This window comes from Heloderma suspectum, chromosome 5, assembly GCF_057233095.1.
Source record: "Heloderma suspectum isolate Gila_16-S chromosome 5, 16-S_ref, whole genome shotgun sequence".
Classification (NCBI taxonomy): domain Eukaryota; kingdom Metazoa; phylum Chordata; class Lepidosauria; order Squamata; family Helodermatidae; genus Heloderma; species Heloderma suspectum.
This window is the reverse complement of record NC_139462.1, coordinates 208,963,304-208,975,608: the sequence shown is the minus strand read 5'-3', so window position 1 is coordinate 208,975,608 and position 12,305 is coordinate 208,963,304. Positions and strand designations below refer to the sequence as shown.

Sequence of the window (12,305 nt, the reverse complement as noted above, 5' to 3'; positions counted from 1 at the left end):
AGCCCACTGTGTGTGTGTGTGTGTGTGTGTGTGTGTAGGTGGCGGCGGCGGCGGCGGCGGCAGCGGCAGGGGTTTTAGAGGCACTGTTTATCAGTGTCTGTAACAGAGGCTTAGCCATTACTAAGGACTCCAGAACTGCAATGATTTAGTTTCAAAGTAGAATTTGGATGGAGAGCCTTGGAAATGGGCTTTCCCTTAGAATTACCCATTAAGACTGAAAATAGTTATGCAATAATTAAGACTTTGGTAGCAATTTCCCAATGCTCTAGGATCCCTGCTTGACCGCTGCCACCCCCCTTGGATTCACACAATTGACACGTAGGTTGTAGTCCGCTTCAAGGCACCAAAATCGGTTTAGGGAGCTCCCAGGTTGTTCTGTGTAATTTGAGGAACCTGGCTTTGGACTCAACAGGCAATTTACCAGAGGGTAAAACGTTTTCTGGGTATACAAGCCAAACAGATCTGTCTGGGAAGATTGGCAACAAGTGGTTCAATAGGAAGGGGCAGGGGGAGCTCTGGATCTGTTAATGGGATATGCACCAGAGTGGAGTGGAGAATTCTGCTAGGAAAGTGACATGAGGAACAATACTGGAAGCCAGTTAGACTCCAGGTTGTTGTTAGAGCTGAGACCCACAGGTGCGAGGCAAAAAGAAAGAACTGCTGTTGCCTGAACTCTGAGGAAATTATAGGATTCAAAACTACATGTACTACATGTGACTCAGTAGCTCAGAGGCTGGACCCCAAATAGGTTTAAATAAAGAGAACAATAGTTTAAGTCTGGGGATCGAAAAGAAAGCTCAGGGAGGTTCATTGCTCCTTGATGGATTTATACCTAGCCAGACATACAAGGCAGCATAGTACAGTATTCAAACCAAAATATATCACTAGGGCCATCCAGGTCATATTTAAACCTGTTGACCTGTAGGAGATGAGAATACTTCAGGATTGGGCCAAATTTCCTGCCAAATCTCTGGAATGGTAATTCCAAGGTGATGGTGGCTGATGGGCCTGCCATTAGGCAGGCCCTTCCTACAGCGCTATCTCTCTCTCTCTCTCTCTCTCTCTCTCACACACTCACACACGCGCGCACACACACGCACAAACATGCACATAGTCTCTCCTATCCTTAGGCACTATATGATTTTTTTCCCCTTTCAGCTTGACTTTTTATTTACCTTATAGAAACTGCAGTGTTTGCCAACATTTTAAAGCTGACCAGGAATTCTGTTATGATAACAGTAGTATGGTATAGGCAATAGTATCTTCAGACTGAATTGAAGAACTCAGTTCAAATTCCCTGTCAGCCATGACGCTTAGTGAGAGGTTTCAAGCCAGTTGCAGTCTCTCAGCCTAATCTGCTTCTCAGGGTGGTTGTCAGGGGCAAATGTGATGGATTATTTAATTCATTATTTCATTTCATTTCTATCCTTCTTTGGGAAGGTGGAATATAAATTGAATAAAGTAAACCTCAGTTAGAATGTTCATGAATATTCTATTGAATCAATCATGCCAAGCCAATGGGAGGGGGAAGGCGATAGGCAAAAGCCAATTTTTAGCCAATGGTGTTATTATATGACTCTTAAATTACATTGTAATTTGGTATCCTTGCAATAAAATTTGATAGTCCTACTAATATACCATGCAGCATGTGCCCCTACGATAAGAGGGTACCACTATAAAAAACTCTACCTAGTTTTATGAAAACAATTGTTGTACAAAATGTGTTGCTTACGATTGCCAAACCATTGATTCTAGAACTTTCTCAATCCTCTAAGTAAAGTATACAGTTTGCTAATTTTACCTCAGTAACAGGTGGAGTTGTTAATTTAAGAAGAAACCCAAGGCAATAATTGCTTGATGCAGATACTTTCAAAGCTAGTTACTTTTTTTAGCAAATGAGAATTCTAAGTTACTTCCCTCTGCAGGTGTCCAAATTAATCTACGTTTGGTGCCATGTAAATGGAAGTCTGTGTTATATAGGAAAGAAAAGAGTGACTGATTACTGCAATATTAAATTTTTTTAAAGGACACATCTGTTGATTATAGCATCATGATACCAATGCTCTAGTGAAGTTTAGAACCTTCTTTTACTCTAAGTATCATAATTGAGAGACATAATTTTAGGCTCACAAGATTACTAAAATAAAATTGAAACAATATACTGTTTCCTTAGAGCTACTAAAACTTCAGGAAAAACATGGATTTCCAAAAAATTAGATATATATATATATATATATATATATATGTGTGTGTGTGTGTGTGTGTGTGCGCGCGCGCGTGCGTGTTTCCTGGAAAACAGGTTTATTTTAAAGTGTCCAAATATATTTTGTGCTTATCCCTAAATAAGTATGTGTTAATTTAAAAATGTATATCCATCTTTTTCAACATGGTTTATAGCATTACCGAAACAGCATCAGGAAAGAAAATCAATGTAGATAAAAATAAAATTCAATTAATAATAAGAAGTCTATATTAACAGCAGTAGGGAATAGCATAAAATATCATTCACAGCTACAACATGAACATCAAGGCACTTCCCAGAAGGTCTGGAAAAACAAAGAGGCTTTTACAATCCAGGACTGAGCAACTACAGAAGTTGAAACTGTGTTCAATTAAATCAGCTTGACTGGTGGACTCTACTTCGATAGCTGATAGGTCTCAGAGCCTAATTAGATGTTATGAAAGATGTGGGCTACCATCATTCATATCCCCCCCTCTTTCTTTTCTTTTTCTTTCTTTTTTCTGGGCTCCCTCATAACTTCTATTGAACACAGCACACATCATTGCCGTGTGCCACTGCATTCAGCCAATGAGGCAAAGCACAGCAGCACACAGTACCATGATGTTTCATCTGTGATGTTCAACTGTAATTATGGAGAAGAGAGATGAGAACAGACATGGGACAGCAGCAATCCTTTGCCTGTTGTAACACCTCATTAGACCCTAAGGCTGCGTGTACACTTAAGACCCTATATACACTTAACCAGGAGTGAGTCTTATTGAGCATAGTGGGACTTTATTCTTGAGTAAACATGTATTGGATTACACTGTCCAAATGGGAGGAGGGGTTATATAGGGAGAGGCATTCTTTGAGTTATGCAGGACACAGATAATAAAAGCTTTGAAGATTAAAACCAGCATCTTGAATTGTTCATGGCAACCAACAGGAAGCCCTCTGGGACCGCTTAGAAAAATGGTGAGTAAGGGAGACATGATAGAGAAATATAAATTTATGCATGTTATGGAGAAAGTGGATAGGGAGACCTCTCTCTCTCTCTCTCTCTCGCTGTCTCCCCCCCATCTCTCTCTCTCTCTCTCTCTCATATAATGCTAGAACCCAGGCTCATTCCATGAACCTGATTGGTGAGAGATTCAGGACAGATAAAAGGAAGTACTTCCTCACACAGCGCCTAGTTAAATCATGGAATTCACTACCACAATGGCCACCAATATGGATGGCTTTAAAGGGGATTTAGACAAATTCATGGAGGATATGACTATAGTTTTGAGGTAGTATGCCTCTGTACACCAGTTGCTGGGGAACATGGGTGGGAGGTGCTGTTGCACTCATGTCCTGCTTGTGAGTTTCCTGTGGACAGCTGGTTGGCCACTGTGTGAACAGAATGCTGGACTAGATGGACGTTGTGGAGGTGAGCTGTGGCATTTGGTACTAACTGAAAGGTCTGAACAGTCTTTGAAAGCACCCCATGTGAGGCATATTGTGGGAGTTATGAAGGCATGAACAATGGTAGCAACTCCCTTGCTTTTCAGGAAAAGGTGCAATCGGTGTATCGGACATAACTGGTAAAAAGTATTCCTAGCTAAATCCTCTTCTTTGGCTCTCAGGAACACTGCACAGATTTTCTTTTTATGTCTTTTTGGCATTCCAGCAACACCTTTGAAAAGCTGCCCCTGAAGTTTAGGACATACTCTGGAGTGGTGTTTCAGGGTTGCTGCTGTAAGGGAAAATCAGCAACACTCCCTTGATGAGAAGGCCTCTCTGGACCTCATCCATCATCTTTATATCCATGGGAAAGGGAGCAAGGATTTTTCTGTCATGTTTAAAGGTTTATGTTGGTTTCAGTTATTTATTCAGTTATTCATTTATTCAAAACATCTATATCCCACTCTTCAGTCAAAAGACTCCCAGAGTGGCTTACAAAAATCAGCAGTCAGATAGTCCAGTTATGCTCTATGGACCAAATCTCTCTCTCTCTCTCTCTCTTCTCTCTCTCATACACACACACACTCACACACAAATCAATACATCTGAAATAACTTATAATTGCTAACATGTTGCTGGGAGACTCAATATTCTTTATATTTAAAAATGAATAACAGAAATATCTAATGTTGAGTTTGTGTTTATATTCTGATGCAGTTCTAGACAAGTTCAAGTTGCTGATTAACCTTTGAAATGTATTACTTGCCTGGTGCTTAAGAGAGATAGATGACTAAGAAGTATATATTAGAGCCTCTCAAAACACAGAATCATCAGTCTTCAAGTAGCTTGGTTTCATGCAGGGATCTGCCATCCAGCACACACATCTACAATTCATAGAGAGCTTGGTACATCCACCTTCTTATTTTTGCAGGCCCTCAGAGGAAATGTCAATTGGACATTACCAACAGCCTCTGCCTTGCTTTAATATCTATTCAATAATTTAATATATTGTCTGACTCTCTCCATGCTGAACTCATAACCCTTCACCCATCACTTATCATTTTGCAGATTGATGCCTCTGCCAGTGGATTCTAAAACTGTGCTCTGAAACCTGCTGGTTAATGCAATAGGTTTTGTGTATGGGTGTGTGTATGTGGTTGTACACATGGGTAATTAAAGAGACACACTTTTTTTTAATGAAGTTTGCCAGTGAACAAAGCTTTGGATTCCCTTTTCTTAATGGGAAGACCCTTAAACAGATGGTCTAGTCATCGCTGGACTCCTGTTGTTCATATTAAAATGAAGCCTAGTAGATGTACTGATAGATTAAGCGTCCATGAAGTAAAGCAACATAACCACTTTTAACTCTTTGAAACCGGACACAATTCTGGAAATACTTTAAAGGGTTTTTTTTCTTACTATCACTGTGCAATTTAGTAGCAAGCATTCAGCAAATCAGTATTTAAGGTGGGTCACAGTGGCCACAGTGCATTGTTGATGGAGGACGTACAGTAGCAGTGAGCAATAGGTTGTGTTGTAAGTTGCACCTAAGAAAACTGAATCCTGTTGAACTTAGTGGAACTACAATAACTGATGTGCAAGAGAGACAGCTTCAGTGGTCTAAATCTGCATTTTTCTTTAAACTTCCCATTCTTTTATTATACAAATTCATAGCATGTTACAACTGTATACCTGTATTACAACATAATATAAATAAGTACAGAATGATCAATATACTAATAAGTTGCTTTAACATTTAAGTGCAACATTACTTCAATCCAGCCATGTGGAACATATGCATTTTGTGTAACGTGGTGGTAATCGAGCCACTTAGCCCCTTCAGACTTAGTGGGATTACCGTGAACTGCATTTAATGTGCTGCTATTGAATGATCTCAGATTGTTTCAGTGAGGGCTGCACTTGCTCAGCATCTCAAGGCTGCCCACCTCAGGCCCATCAATAACCTTGCACCTAACAGGTGATATGGGGAGGATTCCTTTGGCCTACTTTTGCAGGGGATCTGAAGGTTTTCCTTTCTTTCTGAGAAATGTAGGACAAGGGAGAGGAAGGAGAGCTGTAGGGATCATTTCTGCCAGCTGTGCTGTGTTCTGCTGAGCTGTAACTCAGCATGGTTATCTTTCCCCGCCACAAGGAGTCTGAAGCATGGAAATTTGCATCTGGGGACAGGGTGAGGGACTAACGCTTGTTGGATTTACTACATCCAAAAATATCCCCCAAGGGCCTTTCTATTAATAAGTTTTCATAGAATAGTAGGGTTGGAAGGGCCCTATAAGACATTGAGTCCAACTCCAGACCATCGAGTCCAACCCTAATTCATTAGTTTTCCCCTCCGTTTTTGTTAACAAGGACTTGAGAGTCTAGGCAAACCAGAATAGCCTCATTCAAATCAGTCCAATTAAGCTTCTGTTGCCCCACAGTTCTTACCTTACATGTTTTAACAACCTGAGCATTTCACTCCTCAGTGGTATTGTTTCAGATGGCAACTGGGGTCCTTTGTAAAACTCTGCTCCAGGGGGTTGTAAATTCCTTTTTGAGAGTGTGTGGCAGCACCAGCTTTTAAAAAAGAGGCCAATCAATCACTTTATTTGTATACTGCTTTTCCATACAGTATGTTCAAAGCTGTTCACAGCAAAGCATTATGAAAAACAAAGCATCCCTATGCATGCATGCATATATATATATATATATATATATCCATTTTTAAAAAAATTGTATGCTTAAATGGTATTACCTCTTTTGTTATTACCAGGATGAAGATGGGACAGAGGAAGAAAATAGCAGAGTTGAACCAGTGGGTCATGCAGATACTGGCTTGGAGAATACCACCAATTATTCTTTAGAGTAAGTTTACTAATAGAGTTGCATGTTTAAATTATAAGTCTTAAGATACAATACCAAGGAATATAGCTTTTATATCCATATTTGTGTGTTCACATGTAGTCCATGCAAGAGTTGTGTTGGGATGCTGTACTTCATAAATTACTTCTACCTTGGCATGTCCCAAGTATCTTTTTAAGCACATTGAGCAAAGACCTGAATGAAACAGATGTTGGTAATTTTTTGCAGAATCCCCAAGTCAACCTTCCCCAACTTGGTGCCCTCCAGACATGTGAGACGAAAACCACCCTCATCCAAGCCACCATAGCTAATAGCCAAGCTGGCGGGAGCTGTAGTCCATCTGGTGGGCAAGAGGCTGGGGAAGGCTACCCTAAAGCATTGGAATGCCTGGATGGATTTTGAGCAATGTTAGGTAGGCCTGATAGTTTTTGAATGGGCGAGCATAGGCCAAAAGGAAAAGGCAGCTTGTGAGCAAAGCCTTATTCCTTCCTTCCTTCACTGACTGTGATGTATAAGGTAGATTGCTAAGGATTCCTTATTCAGAAAGCCAGTGTTTATGTAGAAAGAATCTGTTCTAAGTAATATAGCATTACCTTTGGACTCGCCCTTTTTTTAAAACACTGTAAGACGAAATTGGATAATTTGAGCTATGCAGAGAGAGAGAGAGAGAGAGAGAGAGAGAGAGAGAGAGAAATCACTGAACAAGTAATGAGAAATCAATGTGTCTGTTCCTGCTGTGTTGCTTTCACTTGCAGGGTCTGCAGTAAGCCCATGAAGCTGTAGTGTAAAATATGGAAACTAAGGCTGGTATAGTAATGTAGCACATGCTTTCCTTGCAAAAGGGCAAGTTAAAAATGGCAAGCACTGGTGAAAGTAGGGTTGGGAAAGACCTCCGTTGGAAACCCTGGAGTGCTACTTCAGGGACCCCTCCCAGTGACTGCCAACAGGATGTTGATAGTCCTACACCAGCCTTTCCCAACCTGGTGCCCTCAAGATGTTTTGAACTACAGCTCCCATAAAGCCCTGCCATCATGGCCGAAGGAAAGACATTGTGAGAGTTGTAGTCCAAAACTTCTGGAGGGTGCCACATTACCTATCCTTGGTGTAGGCAATACTAGATGGTCCAATGATCTGCTTCCTAGCTTCCCCATGGAAGAATCTTGCCCCCAGCAGAATTTGGATGTGGAATAGCTGATGTCCTCCCTTCTGGGACATGTCACAAGCTGCTTTTGAAATTCTTCTCAGCTTCAAAATCCGTTTTTCATTAGACAATGTAGTGGGAAAGGGGTCTGCTATTCAAGTGAAACAAGTCTAAACCACTATTGGGCTAAAGTCTAAATCAACTATTCCAAATATGAAATTGGGTGAAAATTTTTAATTTTGTGCTGACAAGCCAGAATCTGAAACTACAGTTTGAGACTGGTTTGCAAACTATGGCCTGTGCTAACTGTTGTTTTACTGTAATGTTTCAGTTCACAGAGCATTGGCAAACCACAATTAGGGGCATCTGCTCTGCCTTAAGAGGCTGGCTGTACTGTGGAGACAGGGCTGAACTTGTGAGGCCAAGTGCTGAGCAGATGGGAAAACAATAGCAGACAAGCGTTTCTAAATATGGTTTGCATATTATATGTGTGGAAGCTCAAACTTGTGATGTGGGTTCTTAACTGTGGTTAGTACAAACCATGGTTTTCTGAATGCTGTGTTATTGCTTCCCTACTGCAAAACTCATACCACCACTGTCTCATTGCAAATAATTAAGTTATAGTTTTCTGAAATAATTTTATTACGAAGTTTAAGTATATGGTGAGAACATATCTGTCTGATCAGTTAGCCTGTAAAGCAGTTTATATCTATTGCATGTTTAATTTATGAACCAAAATCTATTTGGGGGGGGGGGGGGAGGGTTTGAACTATTTTTTGCCTGTATTTAAGACAATTTGATTCTGACACTATGATTTCACTGCCAATCCATAAAAAAGCCAATCTCAACTCCCTCCTGTTATTGTTGTACATAATACAATTCATATAATGGGTTAGGGTTACCCAAAACATTAGTTCACATTTCATTTGATTTATTAACGGAATTATTTTTTGATGATTGATCTCCTTTCATGCCATCAGATTAATACTGAGGTATGTAACATTCAATGTTGCTTTCATCACCACCGGTTCTCAAATAACTTTGTGTGGTGTGTGCGTATGTGTGTGTGCGGTCTTTTTTGGTTCATTTATGTTCACATTCCCTCATTCATCATTGTCTCACAGTGATATGGTAAAGCTTGTCGAAGTCTCCAATGACGGTGGACCTTTGGGAATCCATGTAGTGCCTTTCAGTGCCCGAGGCGGAAGGTAATGTATTGTGTAGGTTTTTAATTTAATCATAGCTGTCTTCCACTTTTATCTTATGAGTAGCCAGCTTTTGCAGGGTGTGGTGTGGGTGGGGGGCTAGGATGTCTATTGGAAATAAAGCATGATCTTTTCAGCAGAAAGTCTTGCTGACTCTAAACCATAAGGAAACCTGCCTTTGAGTGTAACTGCACCAGTCAACTTGAGGATGACAGACCCTAGCTCCAAATTTATAATAGAAATTATATTCTGTCCTAATGTGAAGCTGAATTGCAAGGACATGAATTATTTCCATCAGAATCTCATAAAAGTTTCCTCTTGCCTTTTACCTTGGTCTAATATTAGAAATGTACTTCATGCGGTATTTATCCCTGGCTGCTTAGGCCATAATTTACCCAACTGGCAGCATCTGAAACCACAAAGACACATTTCTGGGTGTATTTTTTCACTCATACTTGAAAGGAATAAAATTTATAGTCACAGTGGTGTTAAATAAAGTTGGCGACGTGAAATACAGCATAGTTTTTGATCTGCTGCTGAACATGAGTGTGTCTAGTATTGCACTGCATGCAAAAAAGATAAGTATCTGAGAGATCTAAGCGATGAGGTGAAACGAGTACTATGCAGATAATGGCCATTTGCTGATCTTCATTGGTAAACAGAGCACTCAAAATCATAATGCTCACTTTATTGAGGTGGAATTTTAGTATTTAGGGTCTTTGATTGAATGTACTTGGAAAATTAAATGACCTATAAAGCAATTACGATTCTGTGCCAAGGTTTGAAGCTTTGTGGTATGAAAGAAAATTCCTGGCACTTCCTCAAAGATGTAAGTAGGACTTGAGGGAGGTGGGGAAGGGAAGAGAAAGAGATTACCTTTATCTTAGTAGAGTAATTGCATTCACATTTTCTCCTCATTGGTGAGAAAGGACCAAACATGCATTTTATAAATGTAATCTTGGATTATATATTGAGGGGGTATTATGTTTTGACAAGTCCACCTATCCATCAACAATTTCACTTTAAATTGATTAAAAGCAAATGTCACTGTATATCAGATATATCTTATCAACTGCTTTTCATACTTGATAAATAGGGGAGTTTTCCCCTGCACAGAATGATGAATGCATTCACATTCATTGGTGTAAAAAAATCATTCATTCTTGGTATTATTTTAAACTTAATGGCTGGATAGTTACAATGACATGTGGCGCTCCGACAAAACAAATAATTTTCTTATAGCAGCTTTCCCTGAGGACCTGGGAGGTAAGAATAAGTGGCACTATAAGACTGTCCCTCTTGTGAATGATCTAATATTCATTTAGCTACGTTTTCCAGGTATAAGAAGTAGCTGCTGTAGCTGCCTGACAACCCCTGCCCCCCAAAGGCAATCAACAATGATGTGTTAGGTTTTTATGTTGCTTAACTGAAAAGATAAAGGAGGGGTTGGTTACAGTGTTACGTTTCTTCATCAGAATTGCCAATATTTTATATCCTGGAGTTGTCAACTCTGTGTCGGTAGCTTTGTGTGTGGCATAGGCAGATCAGCCAGTCTGTAAACTCTTTGTAACAGGTACGTTGCTTGTACATTTTTGCTCGCACACTGAGTGTCCTATAAAAATAGTAATAATAAAATAAGCATTAATGGAAAGTGAGGATATTTGAGAATTCACAGGGGAGCTCCAACTACCTCTCTCTTTTGATATTTCCACTACCTAGGAGGAGAAAAGAGCAAAGAGAAAAGATTCTTTGGGTGTAGGCAACTGGGTTCAAAGGATGTGCACCACAGCAGACCACTGCTGTCCTGATTTCCTCCTGATTTTCCACAGAATTTTGATTTTGGGAATAGCTAAATGCCAACTGATGTTTGAAACTATGGAGGTCAGCTTTTGACTTAAAAAGAATTCCATTAAGAGCAACAATTATATAAAAATGATGTTTACCCAGAAAACTTGCATGTTCTTTGAAACAAAGGAACAAAATAAAGTTAGAAACAAACAAACAAAAAACCCTAGACTTGCTGGGTGGAATCCAATTACACAAACTCCAAAGACAAGAAAGTAATGGAAAAAATCAGCAATAAAAAGTAATTAAAAGTGGGCTTAAATACACAAAGAATTCAAAGTGCGACCTTATACATGGCTACTCAAAAGTAACCCATTGACATCAGTGGAATTTACTCTCAGTTAAGTGATATAGGATAGCAGCTTTAATGTAACTTAATTTGGCAACTGGCCTCTGGTTTGGGGCCTAAAATGTAAAGCAGCTCCTACTGATGTAACATAGGTGTAAGCATACTGAGAAATATTGGACCCTGGGCAATTCTGGGCCACTTTAGGGCCACACTACATATTATGTTAATGAAATCATATGTAGTTGTGCTGCCTCTGTTTTGAATTGCTCACAAGCAAGTGTGTGGGCACCCAATCCAGCCTGGGATCGCCATGCATAAGGAAATGAGGTTTAAACCTTCCTCCTGTTCCCTTCCTGATATCGCCGCCCCACGTCCCAATATGGGGATTTGAAAAAGAGAAAATCCCTCAATTAGTGCACGTAGATGACGATGACGATGATTTAATCTCTGGCATGGGCTGTGGTGGATTTTGGGTGGGAAGTGAGTGGGAAGATTTCAACGTCTCATTTCATTTCTATAGCACCCAATAACCAAAGCTCATCTGGTCCTCAGATGGTCCTCATCTGGATCTGGGCCCCAAGCTTTTATTTGGGAATAATTACAATTTAGAGGGTCAGGTGCATGCTAAATTTTTAACGTAACACATAGCTTGCCCATTAGGGTCATCGCTTCCTATCACCTTCTTGGAAAGTCAGAAAAGTGCAGTAAACCTGTCCACACTTCCTGATCCTGTAATCTTCTCTGAGAAGGTCTAGGACAAAGTTGGTTAATAGATCCCAAGAATCCTCCTAAGCTGAGGGCTAGATGGGCCATTGATCTATGTCTAAAGCAGCATTACAGATATGATAGTATTGACCTAAATGTCTCAGAAAGTGTCATTACGGGCAGTTCGTCACAATGCACACCTATCTGCTCATTATCATTAGGCAGGATAATAATGTCGGCCAGGCCAACCTGGAGTAAAACAGCTTACTTTTCTTTCTGGGCTCTGGATGTGTGGTGTTCCTAGAACTGCGCTTGTACTAAAAAATATGAGGCACCACTTGTGCAAACGCTGTCTTCATTTCACAGCTTTTATTACAATGTTGTGGAGGAAGGTGAGTTCAAACTTTGTTAGATAGCTTGGCCTTGACTCTTGGAGTGAATAGCCTGTAGAGTCTCTGCCATTTTTCGTATGTAACTGTTGTCAGCAAAGCTTATGTTTTGCACATAATGGAACTATAAATGCTACATAAATCAGGTCAGGAACTGTGGAAAGAAAAAAAGAATGAATCCCTTTCACTCAGAAAGGACATTATAATC

At 40.0% G+C, this 12,305-nt stretch overlaps 1 protein-coding gene across 1 annotated transcript in view; it reads left to right on the top strand.

Annotated features, from left to right (window-relative positions):
* Positions 1 to 12,305, top strand: part of PARD3 (par-3 family cell polarity regulator) — a 798,354-nt gene that overhangs the window by 439,322 nt on the left and 346,727 nt on the right. Inside the window, exons 6-7 of the mRNA XM_084859201.1 lie at positions 6,435 to 6,526; positions 8,789 to 8,872. Of these exons, the coding sequence (XP_084715327.1) occupies positions 6,435 to 6,526; positions 8,789 to 8,872 (176 nt within the window). The remainder of the gene's footprint in view (positions 1 to 6,434; positions 6,527 to 8,788; positions 8,873 to 12,305) is intronic.